The following is a 16343-nucleotide window of genomic DNA, read 5'->3' as shown; positions in this document are numbered from 1 at the left end:
TCTATCACTTTTGTGCTTTGAATCCATAGTAATTAACAGCAGGTCACTTGGCGCTTCGTTGTTTGGTGTACTTATCCATGGGTCAGGTCAAATGAGGTCAACTGAGGTCAAATGACGTTTTTGCCAATAACTTGGCACATAATGACGCTAGAGCTTAAAAAATGGTATCATTGTGTTCCTGGTGATCAGCCGAATCGAATGATATGCGATATGATGCAATTTGGTTAACTTGAACTTAATGTATATTTTAAGTTTACTTAAAATTTAAGAAAAACTTAAAGTACACTTACGCAAGCTAAAAAGTATATCGTTCGACGCGCCTTGACGTGCTGAGTTCACTGGTGCTTTTCTTTTTGCTCTATCTTATTTAGATCAAAAGTTATAAGCGAAAAACTTTTGACCTTTTTTTAGCGAAATTTTTACATTGATACCCCCCAAAACCCCCCTAAATATTGACCTAGAGCAACCAAATTTGCACAGGGGCGAGAACTCCAGGGGGCCCACCTACCTACCAAATTTGGTGTTTCTAGGTGCCATAGGAGCCAATCGCGAGGGGGGGTCGCATCGACCCCCCCCCTGCCAGGCCGTGTTATGAAAAATGCCCTGTCAGGGCGAGGGCCAGTATCGTAGTACATATATAGAGAGAGCGAGTGTTCAGCGATTGAATCTGTATGCCTGTGTTTCTTGCCCCCGCATGTTTTTGTTTGTACCCGACTCAGACTCTGCACGGAGCTGGTATCTAGGGTCGTTGAATTATCATCACCTAAGGCGATGGGTGTTCCGATCCCATCAATATTAAATACGGAGGGCATCAACTCCCTTACCCGCTCAGTTCCTGTTCTGTCGATTGTTGGATGGCCAAGGACCAGTGGGAGTAGTGTTGTGTACTGATAACCTACTGCAGTTCTGGTCGCGAGAGGATCGGGCGAACAGAGACATCCGATCCCTCGGCTGAGCAAGAAGGCTAACACTGTTCGTCATTCCTGCTTACAATTCAGCCCGGACACGCTACAAACAGACCCTCATTCGTTCCATGATGACATCCATGCTCCTTGCGGAAGTTTTTTGGCCGAGCGTGGCGTTTTTGTCGCGGACTAGCCTCGTGGAACAAATGGGACTGGTGGGTCGGTGACGGGTGTGTTGATGGGACTGGTGGGTCGGTGACGGGTGTGTCGATGGGACTGGTGGGTCGGTGACGGGTGTGTTGATGGGTCTAGTGGGTCGGTGACGGGTGTGTTGATGGGACTGGTGGGTCGGTGACGGGTGTGTTGATGGCACTGGTGGGCTGGTGACGGTTTTGCAGTGTCCATAATATTATATATATATATATATATATATATATATATATATATATATATATATATATATATATATATATATATAATAGTCAAACACGTGGGTCGCTGACGTACTGTGGACGGGGGGAGGGCACACGAAAAATGGTTGCACCTGCTCCGATTATATCTTTGGCCTAGTCAGCACAGGGGGGGGGGGGGGGGGTGATGCAACTCCTAAGGTTTTCGCAACTAAGATAATTTTTTTCATTACTTATAGTTTTTGCGCCAGCTTAGGTCACGTTTTGGTCAAGGCCAGGTCAAGGTCAGGGCAAGGTCAGGTCAAATTAGGTCAACTTTCAAAGTTGATATTTTTGCATAAAATGGGAATCGATTCGATGCAGCTCATCACGGGGAGTTCAATGGTGGTCTTTGTTTTTCCCTACGTGGTCTAAAATCGCTAAAAATTGAGTTCAAAAATTAAACGTCATCAATTTTTAACGGTTTTTTTCGCTATTACTTGGCCAAAAAAAGAGGTATCGATCTAAAATTTGGTATGTATATCGAAGAGCGCAGGGACTATTACAAATAATCCGTTTTTTTCGAAATTCGAAAATTTTTGGGAAATTTTTTGAGTTTTTCTAAAAAAATCAATTTTTTATTTTTTGGGGTCAAAATCCCAAAATTTCGAAAATCCGAGATTGCAGTTTTGTAGCGCCGTCTTTTCTCTACACAACCACATAAAGAACTTTAAAATTGCTTGTTAACTGTATGTAGAATTGGTGAGCGTTTCAAGATGTCATGCTTTTTGCTCATTTTTACTCGAACATGACCTCAGTTTGACCTCAATAACTCCTGACCTGAGGTGACCTGTGACTTGAAATTTTGTGTTAAGGTGTCAAATTGATGCCCGGTAAGGTACCCAAAATTTGGCGGCGCTGAGCGCCGCCGTTTTCTCGCTATTTAAGAAAAACCACAGGGGGGCCAAAATGCCCCCCATCAGGGCGCGGGTTAAGACAGCGAGGGGGAGCGATAAACGACCCCGGGCACTAGTGGTTGGAATTGCCCCCGGACCATGCCAATTCACTTCCATATCTCAAAGCCGTAGCCGTGTTCCGGAGTACATGTATTTGGCACCCCGCCCGTCGCCGTGGGGATGCAGCCAGCCGCGGCTTATACCGCCGGCCTCTGCTGGTCAGCGGTCAAACCCACCGGAGCCGATCAGGCGCAGGACCGAGCGTGAGACACTCGCCCAGTGCGAGTACTTTGATACACATAAGAATATCCCAACAATGCATCTTTATTTAATCATCACTCAAATACAGACGGTCAACAGACAACACATAACATGGCTTGATTTTTAATAGCAGCTCTTATAACCCCATGTGTGAAGTGTGAATATCCCCTTCATTCCCATTTGTGGACCACGGGTCTGTAAATAAAGTATCTCTCTCTCTCTCTCTCTCTCTCTCTCTCTCTCTCTCTCTCTCTCTCTCTCTCTCTCTCTCTCTCTCTCTCTCTTATAATAAATAAGGTATTACGCTAGAGACGTGTTCCCTGTGAAGGAAATTGCGAACACAAAATAAAACGATAAACTTATATAAGAAAATGCACGCTCGTCTAAAAATGTAAGACCCTGGACAGCTCACTCAGACCCCATAGTGCCCCCAATGACCCAATATTCCACCCAGTGGACTTATTGGCCCTATCCGTCGGCCCCTGTATAAGACATCGGACAGTCACTGTGGACATGGGATAGTCATATGGCCATCAGATGATCCCTATAGACATGGGAAGGTCCCTGTGGATATGGGATGGCACCTGTGGACATGGAACGGCCCCTTTAGACATGGGACGGTGCCTGGGGACATGGGGCCGGCGGCCGTTGTCACCCGTCAGCCTCAGTTGGCGGCAGGGTCGCGGCAGTACTCGCCGTCAGCGGCGCTGGTCCAAATCCACGAGAGCGCGTCGGTGACCCTGGCGTACACGCCCGGGTATTTTTCAGTCGCGCAGCCGATGGACCGGGAGACGACGCCGACGAGCGAGTAGCGGTCGTTCTCCAGGCTGACGAGCGGGCCGCCCTGATCTCCATCACACCAGCCCTTGTGGTTGGCGTTGTCGGTGCAAATCATGCTGGAGGTGATGATTCTTTTGTCAGCATAGGCCGACGCGCATTCAGAGTAGCTGATTATGGGGACGGTAACCTCGTGCAGCGTGTCGGGCTTGGGACCGCCTTGCGAGGTGGTGCCGAAGCCGGTGACGATGGCGTCGGCGCCGACAAAGTCGTTGGAGGCGGTCGGCATGCAGGCGGGTGCGATCTTATTGTCGGCGGGGAAGGTGATGGCCGTGGCCAGCCTCAGCAGGGCAAAGTCGTTGTGGTGTGTGTCCGGATGAGGATCGTAGTGCGGGTGCACCTTGATCTGGGCGACGTTGAATCGGATCTCGTTGTCGTCCTGGCCGGTGAGGTGCTTGCGCAGTTGGACCTTGATATCGCTGGCCGACGACCTGGCCGTGCAGCGGGCCGACGTTAGCACGTAGAGACTGTTGATGACGGTGCCGCCGCAGAAAGTAAGCTCTCGGTCTATCCTATATATAGCCGCCTGCCACGGGTACTCGTTGGCCTCGGTCTCCTCACCGCCGACGATGCGCGAGGCGCGGTTGACTTGGCCGCAGGCGCAGGCGTCGGAGGGCGGCGGCGTCTCTCCGACGGTGACGGTACACCCGAAGCCCGGCCGCACCTCCGAGAAGTCAGTGTGCCAGTGGATCGACATGCGGTCGATAGCAGCCACGTCACTCGGTCCGCTGGTGCTGCAATATCTAATGCCGTTCAGAGACAGCCAGTCGAACGAGCAGCTCGAGTCGTCCTCGACGTCGAACTGCGAGCACGTCACCGACAGCTGGTCGCCGGCCTGGTCGGCGTACAGCTGGTAGTAGCAGTCGACGTCGTTGCTGTAGTCGCCGTCGCCGTCGGTGATGGTGTACTTGCCGCGCGCCAGTCGGCTAGTACCGCAGCCGAGCTGTGAGCCGGCCGGCACCACGGTCGGCTCCACCACCGTCACCGTGCACCGGTAGCCCTTTTTGACGACGCTTTCGTCGCTGAAGAAGACGATGTCGAGACTAGATCCGCCCACGGCCGACGGCCTTCTGGTGCCGCAGTACATGACGTCGTTAACCCGCAGCCCGTCGAACTCGCACCATTGGCCACCCTCTAGCTCGAATGTCTCGCAGTTCAGCTGGAGCTCCTTACCGGTGTCGGTGGTGAACGAATAGGCGCAGTACGCGTTACTGTTGTAGTTGGACGGGTAGTTTGGCGACTCAATCACCGCCGACGAGCCCTCGGTGATAACGTGAGATCCGCAGCTCACCGCGCCGGAGCGCACGCTGGGAGTGCCAGTGTCGCCGAGTAGGGCCGTCTTCTTGTCATCCGACGCTGGCTTCTTCATACCATCTAAGTTCGGCTGCATACCATCAAACTTAGGCTTCTCAGCCGACAGCTTTCCGGTTTTGTACCTACCTTCCTTGTCTTGGAGTGTGCTGGGCAGCGCCAGAGCGCCGGCCAGCAGGCAGCCGAGGACCAGCAGCTGACACACCTTCATCCTGTGACCTCGGCGAGCGGAGGGCTGACTGGGACGACAGCACCGCGGGGCAGACCCTATTTATACTGCCTGGGCATGTCATCGCCACCACTTCAAAATGGCGCTTAGATGCATCTGTCTAAACCATCCTGGCTTCGTGTTTTGGTTATGACTGCGACGAACTGTCTACATAGGTGTGCGCTAGAAAACATCTGCAAAAAGACATGCGCACAGTGACTCATCACATCTGTTGCCTGTGACCTAGAAACGACAAATTTATATGTAAGTGCCCATGCATCTATGTAGTGTGCACTGTGCATAGTGCTCGACCACTGGGATAGCTTGCATCCCGTCCCCCTTTTCTCTTCAACTTGTTTGATTACCTATTTCATTCTCTTTTCAGGAAGTACCTACCGCGACTTTTCAATATGGCCGTGCCCAGTGAATTTCTTACTGTTAACGCAAAACCACTTGGGACCCTAATTTTACGCGGCTTCTTTTGAATACGTGAAATAATTGCGACAAAATTTAGTAACTGGCCGTTTCGAGACTGCCGTGACTTTTACATGCTGGTAATTTTGTCTTCATTTCAATATTTCAGGCACTTCGCATTGACTTGTTATGAAAATTTTCAGGAGATTTTCACGCAGTGTGTAGTGGCTATCATTATTCAAAGTCAGTCTGTGATACGAAGTGACGCCACTTCTAAGCCCCGGCTCTTTGGTCTTAGCCTGCGGCGGTTTCGGGCCGGAGAGTGGTCACTCGCGCTGCAGCGGAGAGTGGGGGAGGTTGGGCGGTGCAGAAAGCCGGCAGATTTGTGCGTGGCGTCTCGTCCGACAGTGCCCAAAGAAGAGCCACACGAGGAGCTGCAGCAATGCGTAATGCACATTGCATGTACACAGAGGCGGATCCAGCTCAGAGGTTTGGGGGGGGGGGGCAAACCATAACAATTTATCGATTCTTTCCATGCATCGTCCATAGGCGTAATGTTAAAATTATGTCGTTTGGGGGGGGGGGGCAAATGCCCATTTTGCCCCCCCCGGATCCGCCACTGCATGTACAGTACAGTGCAATGCAATCATTCGCTGATATTTTCTAAATTCTATAAGCTGCAAATGACGGGCAGAAGGCATATGACATCAAGTTAGGAAATAGGGGAGAGAGGTCATATTGCCGTGCCATGTTCTTAAATGCAAGTTAGGAAATAGGGGATGAGAGGTCATATTGCGCCATGTTCTTAAATGCGCCACACCTTCCTCCTGCCAAAAATTCGATTCGAACGAATACTCGAATGTGTGCATTTACTTCACCACCAATAACTCGCTCTTATTCCGGTCCACGGGGGCAGGTGAGGTGTCCCAGCTTTCTCCCAGACCATTTTTTTGTGATTTCCTCTATTTTCTTACGCGGAACAGTCTATTTCGACATTTGCTAGTGTCATGGTTTATCTTAGAGATAGTGATTCAACTAATAACCAGTATAGCTGCGCCTTTTGAAGCGACTAACGGAGCGAGCGAGGGGGTGAGTCTTGCACGTGCGAAACTTCGAGGGGGTACCTCCAACTGACTTGTGCACGGCACCCTACTGACCGGTTTCTAGCGATGTGCCAAATTTGAGCACAATCGGCCCAGCCGTTCTCGAGATCTGGGAGCGGCACCCTGCACGTGCGCACGTGCAAAATGGGTCCCAACTGACTTGTGCACGGCACCCTACTAACTGGTCCCTAACCGTGTACCAAATTTGAGCGCCATCGGTCCAGCCGTTCTCGAGATCTGGAAACGATTCCTGCACGTGCGCACGTGCAGCAGCACCCCAACTCTGGCACATGGATATGCAGTGCCTAGTGGGTGTCTACCTACATGCCAACTTTCAGCGCAATCGGCCAAGTAGTTACCGAGATATTGCAACAATTACAAAACTGACACCTCTTCATTTTGCACGTGGCACGTGCATAAGGGGTCACCTATATGCATCGGGAATAGTCCAATACTTGGTAGAAGGAATGAAGCTACCCTACAAAAATTACCGCGTGTAAATCGGTCAAGTGGTTGCTGAGATATAGGCCTCGCAAAAGCGTCCGCACGGCTCACAATTACCGGTTTCGGCACTCACAACATCGAGAAATGCCTTAAATCGGAAATATTGAATTTCAAAATTGCAGCATTTTGATTCAGAGGGGCTAATGCATAGGAATACCCCTCTGAATGTGTGACGTCAGCGCAGATATCTAACGATTTTTAAATGTTTGACTAAAACGTTTTGTAGCACGCGGTGGTATATGCTGCTTTGCGCGCAACAAATGCCGCACTTTCAAATAAAGTCGCTAGGAACAGCGGAGATCCCAAAAAGTAAACAAAAGTAAAAGTCTTAAAGGGAGATAATGAGCTTTCTTTTTTCTTTAATAAAAATTACTCGACATCTATACTATTTCTACTGTAGTTTCTATCAAATATGAAAATTTCCTAGCACATTTTCGTATGTGAAAAAGGTTTTTATTTTTGCAAAAAAGAAGCAGTACTTGCAGTACTTGTAACACCCACCGAAATGCGTTGTCCTTCTCTATAAAAAAGTCGCAGTATATGGCGCTTTTGTTTCAAACAGCGACGCTTGGGTTTTTGTTTATGTTATCGCCTTGTCGTTGCTTGGTTGTAAGGATTCTAATTTGAATTGGAGTTAATTCGGTTTAGAATTAATTAGATTGAGATTCGTACATAGTGCCTACCAAGATACCTATAAGAAACGTGCCTACTCTTCTTTGTTTCCAAGTATTATTTTGCGCCACAAATGAACGGCATGCGCCAGAAACGCAGCCAAATCTTGCGATTGCGACTACGAAATTCATTATTTTGGCCTCAGAGCCTGAAGCGAAAAATACAAGCATATTTATTTCAAAAAGACTTCAGGTTTGTCGAACGGTGTTATGAGAATTTTGATAACAGTACTCACATAAGTTTTCAGTGATGCCGCAAAAGTGTTGTATCTATCTTCTTTTATTGTGCAGTCGGCGGGACCGATTCAAAATTGAGTCGTTGCTACTAAAATAGCAGCATATGGCCTCAGATGATGAACAGGAAAAATAGTTGCGTAAATTTAGACATAAACCACCCCCAAACCATGAATATCTTTTGAAGGCACTATAGACGACCATTAACTAACTAGATGTGATGAAGATCAAATGTAAGGAATACGCTCATTTTACAAAATTACATGCAAGTACCAAAAAGTGATGTAAGTACTTATTCAACGGTCATTTTCAGCGCTCCCCGCTAACGTGACTTCAAGTTGAGATATTTGCGGCAAGGTACCGCATTGAGCAAAATGGTTTTAATTTACATTATAACTTGTTGTGTTTTGTCAGAAAATGATCCTAACTCAGATTTTGTGGAAAAAGGTCATTATCTCCCTTTAATATCTTGAAAACCGGTTAATATTTTTCGATGAAATTTGGTAGATATTCGTTTTTGCTCTTTCTGAACCGAGCGACATCACTTTCATGCCAATTCATTAACTTTTTTGAAGGTGGGAGGGTCCCTTTAAGGTGGCGCAATATGACCTCTCTCCCCTATAGGTTAGGTACACCGTACCTACCATTTGATGAGCGGTTTATCGGTAGTTAGATTGCCCTGAGGTTACTGAATTCATCATATCATATGTTCCTCAACACTTGTCAGCTATATATATCCGAAAATCATGGGCGCATCCAGGTGCTGAACATTGGTAAGCAAATACACACAGCGAATGCTTGCTTCTTAGATCATGACGTTCGGTATGTATAGTAGCAAATGCAATAGCGATTGAAATGAACAAAATTTGTAGGCATTACATGTTCACAAAAGAACAAGAGGTGGATCATAGGCGGTTCCAGGACAAAGAAAGGGAGGCCGATTTCACCTCCCAACTTTGGTGCTGTCTACGCCGCCTGTGAATTATTAATCTATCTTTAGTCATCTTATCACACATTTTTGTAACATAAGACAATTGTCAACCCGTTTTGATGACCACACCAACAAAAACCCGATTTATTATACATCTGTGCAGTAGCCAGTAGGTAGGTACTAGGTACCTCCCAAATTAGATTACCTTTATTCGCCTATGATTTTTCGAAAAGCTTATTTTTATGTCAAATGTTAATCTCTGGTTCATTCTGCATCGATCAGCAGTATTTGCGTCAAAATTGGTTATAAAACATGGCCTTGGTAAGCAGTCGAAAAAACATCTGCAATTTGCAGTTTTTTCCCCCTCCTTAATTACTTTTCTCGAACTTTCTTTTTTCACGATGTATAGATCACGTTGAGCGCAAGCGAATGCCGTTTGAATTGTAAAAATCGGCCGGTTAGATTTAGAGATATCAAGGGAGGTCCTAAACACTATTAGGGGTGGCCAGGAGCCTGCCACTAAGGTCGGTCTGGTGGTGAGCCTAGAAAGAACGGAGCTAAAGCTCCTAAATCATTTTGCCACGAGTTTTGATCACTGGACGTGAATTCGTGTAAGAATAAAGAAGTCGTGAGAAAGGGCTATCGAATGCGTTTCTCTGCGGCGCTGCAGCAGCTCTATTGGTTCTTGAGTTATGCGCCGGAGTTTCGAAATGTGTTGACATACATAAGCAAGATTTTTCTTTTGATGTTCTCTGGTGACCAGACCTTTGACCAGACCTAAAAAATGACTGCTTTCGTCTTGATTTTCGAAAGTCTTTCGAATGCCGCTTGCCGCGTGTCGCTACGTGGCCAAGGAGCCGATTTAGAAGGAGAGGGGGTGTTCAGACACCCACCGGCCCGGAGCGGTTGGCACCGAGGACCGGCCTGGCGCGGGTTAAAGGTAGTGTGCCAGCTTTCCTGGACCGTATGGAGTTAATGGCCCAGATAAGGAGAACCAGATTTTTAGAACTTATCCATACCTTCAAAACTCATGGAAACGTCTTAAATTCTTCAAATTTTGAGTACCCCAGTGCGAAATTCGCCCCGACGGGTTGTCGGTCGTACCCCAACCACATTCACACCACTATGAACAATAAATGCACACACTGAAATCGCTATTACCGATAGGCTCATCCAATCAAGTTTCGATAAACCCGTTCATCATCATCTCCTGCGGTTTCGAACACGCCTGTTAGGTGGTGCGGTAGACCGCGCCCAAAGCCAGGGCCCCGGTAACGTGAGGTAGCCGAGTCGGGGCAGCGTGCGCTGACCCAAGCCGGGGCCGCGCGTCCTCCCGGTGTCATGTGATAGCCCGGGGCTGCCCGCGGGGATGCGGTAGACCGCGCCCAAAGCCGCGGCCCCGGCTTGGGTCAGCGCACGCTGCCCCGACTCGGCTACCTCACGTTACCGGGGCCCTGGCTTTGGGCGCGGTCTACTCATACTTTGTGGTGCGGTGGTGGTGCGTCGGGCCGCGCGCTCTGACTTCGGCCAAGAAAAATGCGTCAGCTGATCATTGTCATTTCTGCCATTTTCATGTGGTGAGATGGGGTCATAACTTTAGAGACGGCTGTTTCATATCAATTATTTTACATAAAATAATATTTCAAACCATAAATTAATGTTCGACAGCCAAATTAAAGGAACAATACCAATACAGGCTTACAGTTTAAATTCGACATTGTGTTGTCTACGATTAGACAGCTGATAACTCATTCCCGTACGTCGTAACTCTATAATGACCTTTGCTTATTGTCACATGTGCGCCGCATTCGCGATTGTTGCCGACGCCTGTTTGCAGGTCAGCCCACTACAGTTGTTATACATATCGAAAAACCGATAAACTTTTAGGCGAAAAAGGCACTATTCCAGGCCCATTTTTGATTTTTTTGCGATATTAGGTAAAAACAAGCTTCTTATCCTAGGAAAAATAAAATGGGAAATCTTTCAAAGGTGGCACACTACCTTTAAGGAGAGAGGTTAATGCGTGACTATTTCCGCTGGATCAAAGCCGATTGAAGGGAAACTGCAAGGTGGTTTTATGCAGGGTCCGGCAAAAGTTTTGTCCTCTACCTAGGGCAACACTTATCCGGTTTCTAATCGTTTCTACCCATAAGTGATAAAGATTTTGGAAAAATATTTTGGGAAAGATCCAAAAGGTCCAATAGCCTCCAGCGGCTCAGTTCTGAATCGACGCATGGCCTCGACGGTCGATGGAAGGTCAACATGCATTTTCATGGAGGACGGCGCGCCAGCTCATTGCTCTGCCAAGGTCCAGGTGGTTGTGTCAATCGAGCCGGCCGGAGTTCTGAAGAAACAGCCGGCTACCATCCGGACCCTAATCCTGAGCGAGGATCTTTGGGCTACCTTCCAGCAGGACATAGACAAATGGAATTCGGCGGCCAACCTTGGCGCCTTGCAGTTACAGCCAAACGGGCATAGTCAAAAATCAAGCTGTCTGTGCAGTGTGCTGCATAAGCTGGTTGCCAGCACGCCAAAAAATGTTCGTGCGTAAATCCCTGTTCATATTAATAACAAAAAAGTTAATGTTCGGCCTTAGCGTCGATGGAGATGGTGAAAATAATTCTGAAAAATTAGCCGGCTGTGAAAAACAGCACGGATGAAAGGGGGGGGCAACAGATATGTTGGCCCCCCTTTCAGAGCCAAAGGGGGGCCATGGCCCCTTTGGCCCCCCTCCTGGATCCGCCCTTGCACAACCCTAAAGTTTTTCGCAACTAAGATAATTTTTTCCATTACTTATAGACAAAAGTTAATATAACTCTTGTATTAACTAATAATTTAACCCGCGCCCAGATGGGGTCTGCCGAGCAACGCGGTCTGATGGGGGGGGGGGCCATTTTGGCCCCCCCCTCAGATCTCGAGAACCACGCAACATAGCGACAAGCGGTAAACGGTGCTGGATAGCCCCAACGGGGAACTACCTTGTGACCCAATTTCATTGACCTCGGTCAAACCGATGACGTCACAGGTCAGGTCAAAGGTCGAATTTTCACCGTTTACAGGCATTTGAAGAAATGCGTTGTAAAATCGTGTAAAATGCATTTCATTGAAAATCATCGATGGGGAAATGTTCTTCAAACACATTTTTTGCTATTTGAGGTCACTGATACCAGGTCAGGTCACAGAGGTCAGGTCACTGGGGGGTCACAATATGAAAGTGTCGTGTGATACATGTTTTATGGTCCATTTTACATGACAAATGCGATTATGTGGGTCACACAGACTTTAGGGCCAGCTTAGGTCACGTTTTGGTCAAGGTCAGGTCAAGGTCAGGTCAAGGTCAGGTCAAATTAGGTCAAATTTCAAAGTTGATATTTTTGCATAAAATGGGTATCGATTCGATGCAGCTCGTCACGGGGAGTTCAATGGTGGTCTCCGTTTTGCGCTACGAGGTCTAGAATTGCTAAAAATTGAGTTTGAAAATTTGACGTCATCAATTTTGAACAGTTTTTTCGCTATAACTTGGCCAAAAAAAGAGGTATCGATCTAAAATTTGGTATGTATATCGAAGAGCGCAGGGACTATCACATGTATTCCGGTTTTTCGAAATTCAAAAAAAAAAAATTGGAATTTTTTTGAGTTTTTCTAAAAAAATCAATTTTTTTGATTTTTGGGGGTCAAAATCCAAAAATTACGAAAATCCGAGATAGCAGTTTTGTAGCGCCGTGTTTTCTCTACACAACCACATAAAGAACTTTAAAATTGCTTGTTAACTGTAGAATGGGGTTGGGAACTCGATTTTTTAAGAATGCATGAAAATGATCAAACTATTTTCACAGAATTTATGGTGCATACCATTGCCTCATAAAATCAATATGCTGAGAGAAATGGGGGAAGAAAGATAGGAAACTTGTTTTGAAAAGTTCTTGAAAAAAGATGCTCTTGATGCTGTTACGTCACATGTCACCTTCTGCGGTTGACAAATAATGGCGCATCTGGCGCACCACAGATTACATGTTATATCAATGGGTGAAAGATGTTGTTTGTTTCACTCTGCCATTCGCGCTGTTTTTAACTTTAAATTATGCTAAAACATTTACGGATGAAATGTTCAGTGTCAAAAATTGATGTGTCTGCCGTGTACTATATTCCCACTTAACATTGAGCGCGTGATAAACATTTTATGTACCTCGAATTTTCAAATGATAAAGATGATGAATCGGAGGATGCTGAAAAGCAAAAGCTCATTCCAATATTTGGACTACTTTACGATTAAAATGTTTACATTCCTGTCATCTTATTGATCATTTATTTGGCCTTGATTTATTTGTTCTTTTTTATGAAAATAACTTAAGGCGTTGAGAACCGAGGTAATTTCTATCTACCGTGCCTTAACTTACCAGCAACAGCAATCTATCTACGCCCTACGGTGGCAAGGGAGACTGTGAAAGAAGCGTAAGATGGATTCTAAACAATTCTTTTGTGATATACTGAAGGGCAAAGTGCAGAGAAGAGCGTACAAGTCCTGTTTTGTGCCAGGCTGTTGCAGTAGCACTTATGAAACTCCGAAAACGATCTTCGTTCATGTCCCGAACAACATTACCCTGAGGAGATGATCGTCTGCAATAGCAGGAAGAGCTGATGCAAGTACTTTGAAATCCACTATCAAGTCGGTGCTATTGTAATGATCACTGTGAGGTGAGATATTTTGTGCAAGGGCTGAGTGTAATGCCCAGGAGATGACCTCCATTCGCCCCCTGACCGGTCAGGGTTATACAATTTGAGTGGATGGCGGTCCGTTTGGGGTTCAGATGTCAATTGTATTTTGTTACTGTCAAACAATACATGTTATGCTGGCAGCGAATGTGTGTAACGTCGGTTTTCGAAACAGAAGTTAGAACTGTAACGGCAGAGTGCTTGCTGGTCTAATCGTAAGTATTGTAAGTGTTGTAAGCAAAAGCATTGTCAATATTGTAAGTATTGTGAGCATTGATGTATGGTAGATATCACCTCACATGATCTCGGCTCAGATAACCCTCCCCGGTGTCCCTGTCAGTAAATGGCACCTGGATCATTACAGATAAGATAATTTGTCATAATTCTTAAAGAATTGGGTGGTTTTGACTCGTTTACTCGAGGTGCAGGTCGCATTTCAATACTTTTCCATAGGCTTGCAATATAAAGGTTACGACTCTGACCTAACCTCAGGTCACAGATCAAAAATTCTGAGATATACAAACGACACATACTGCAGGTACTGTTTTGAAGACTTGATGAGAGGAAATAACTTCGTGAAAAACTCAAGCTCTGACGTGTTTGCAAACTTTTCTGAGGTGGGGTCAACAAACCCGCTCTGGTTACCTGACCTGACCTGACCCGGCATTTTTTTTTTTGCTGAGATGTGCGCAATGAGCATTTAGGAAAAGTCACCAAATATGAGCTGAATGTCTCGCGGCGTTTGGCAATTGTACAAGAAAATCCTGAAAGGCCTCCCCGTCCGAAATAGGGTTAATGTGTATATGAAGAGTTGCAGATGCCAAACATACCCAGATCTAAGACTGCAGTTCCCAGCGCCGCTGCAACGTTTTTAAAACAAACATACATAGGACATACAAACATGTTTATTTGCATCTGTTTTGGATAATAGCAACTCATGGCGCCATCACCCGCGATAACTGTTAGGATTTGAGATATATTTTTATTTAGGCCATTAGTTTGGCTGTAATGTTTATTAATATTAGTTGGGCGGAGTTTGGTAGTTTTGTATTTAACTTGTGGTATGTTGTGCTGAATGCGGGTTGTTCAAACCTTTCAAATGTAAGGACCTTATTGAACTCAACCCTACCCCTACACTACCCTACATACGACTGGACGCTTTCCAAGCCCACAAGCATCACGACGCCGAGATGGAATGTAGCCGGGAAATCACCCTCGCCATCTGCTCTAGAGCTAATCGTGTGGGGCGGCGTGTGGGGCGCCGCTTAGCCTATGGGGGTGCACTTCTAGTGGATGGGGGACGGGGGTGCACCTGCACCCCTTTCATATGGAAAGTTACTTCCCTGGTTACAGCTCCCCGTATTGCACCTAATCAGGGAACGGCCAGCAAACGAAGGAACTATTTCTGGATGACAGGCGAATAACCGCTCACGCAAGGAGCGGAGCTCCGCCCCGTCCAAAGTGGCCAACAAAGCAGAGACAGAGGCAGCACCACATCATCCATCAAAGAACTGGTTTCTGGCTTGGAAGATGAGCTCCATCTTTGCATCCGAGTCGGTGCTGTCAGGAATCAGCTGGTCTAATGGAGTGAGAGTAGTGAGACGACTAGCTATTGTATCAGAGCTGCCTGGTCTTCGTAGCATTTGCACCGATTCTTCTCGATCGGACTCTGAATTCTGTCCCTCCTGCGTATTACTTGAGGCATTGCTATGTAGCTAAGTCTTTGGCAGAGTTTCATTATCCATGCTTTGCAAACAGTGCCATAACAACACAGTTAATTAATCACCAAGCTTCTTTGCAAGTTCCAATACAGTTGAATCGCACGCGATTTGAGTGCAAAAATCAAGAAAAGTGCCAACTTGTTCCCGTAAAATATTTTGAATATTGACCTTAAAAAATGAGTAATTTCCAGATAAAATAACAGCGAAATCAGTTTTCGCTTGCCAATAAAACTCACAGATATTGAAGCTCCATTATTAAAGGAACATTTTAGTATATGTCATTCTTGATAAAACTTCTTAGCCACGCAATACCAGCGCAAAATAAAGAGACACTGAAAACACGACCAATCACTCCGATTTACCATAGGAAAATACATAGAAAATGTATGTCTCAACTGCGCCAAATATACAGACAGTTATATACCTACATGTGACGTCATGATTAGCCCGACCAATCAGAAGCAAGTTGTTTTCAGCCACAAATAATTAATTTCTGAACTAACTAGGCATTTTTTTAACAAAGTGATTTTAAATTAAATCATTAAAAATTCTGAGCTTTTTTATTTTACCAAAACATACAGAGCATGCAGATAGGTCCCAACCCTATTGGTGAGCGTTTCAAGATGTCATGTTTTTTGCTCATTTTTACTCGAACATGACCTCAGTTTGACCTCAATAACTCCTGACCTGAGGTGACCTGTGACTTGAAATTTTGTGTGAAGGTGTCAAATTGATGTCCGGTAAGGTACCCAAAATTTGGCGGCGCTGCGCGCCGCCGTTTTCTCGCTATTTAAGAAAAACCACAGGGGGGGGGGGGCCAAAATGGCCCCCCCCCATCAGGGCGCGGGTTAATATAAAACGCATCACAAAAACGTCATAACGTTCTTTTTTTCTAGAACGATATTACCCAGACCCGAAAAGCCGAAAAACGCACGCAGAAAACGCATAGTGTAGCCAGGCAGGAGGGGGAGCGATAAACGACCCCGGGCGCTAGAGGTTGGAATTGCCCCCGGACCATGCCAATTCACTTCCAAATCTCAAAGCCGTAGCCGTGTTCCGGAGTACATGTATTTGGCACCCCGCCCGTCGCCGTGGGGATGCAGCCAGCCGCGGCTACCGCCGGCCTCTGCTGGTCAACGGTCACGTCAAACCCACCGGAGCCGATCAGGCGCAGGAGCGAGCGCG

At 46.5% G+C, this 16343-nt stretch overlaps 1 protein-coding gene across 1 annotated transcript; it reads right to left on the bottom strand.

Moving 5' to 3' along the window:
- Positions 1-2556: 2556 nt before the first annotated feature.
- On the bottom strand, positions 2557-4925 carry LOC122393001 (venom serine protease 34-like). The gene has a single exon (XM_043388460.1). It carries the CDS (start codon positions 4868-4870, stop codon positions 3176-3178), a length of 1695 nt encoding a protein of 564 aa, XP_043244395.1. The 5' UTR covers positions 4871-4925; the 3' UTR covers positions 2557-3175.
- Between the last annotated feature and the right edge of the window lie 11418 nt (positions 4926-16343).

This window comes from Amphibalanus amphitrite, unplaced genomic scaffold (genome assembly GCF_019059575.1).
Source record: "Amphibalanus amphitrite isolate SeventyFive unplaced genomic scaffold, NRLGWU_Aamphi_draft 000511F_arrow, whole genome shotgun sequence".
Classification (NCBI taxonomy): Eukaryota; Metazoa; Arthropoda; class Thecostraca; order Balanomorpha; family Balanidae; genus Amphibalanus; species Amphibalanus amphitrite.
The sequence above is the reverse complement of the archived record's forward strand: the minus strand, read 5'-3'. Positions and strand labels throughout refer to the sequence as shown.

Coding starts and splice junctions, on each gene's coding strand:
- LOC122393001 (XM_043388460.1), bottom strand. CDS start 4,870: ATGAAGGTGTGTCAGCTGCTGGTCCTCGGCTGCCTGCTGGCCGGCGCT.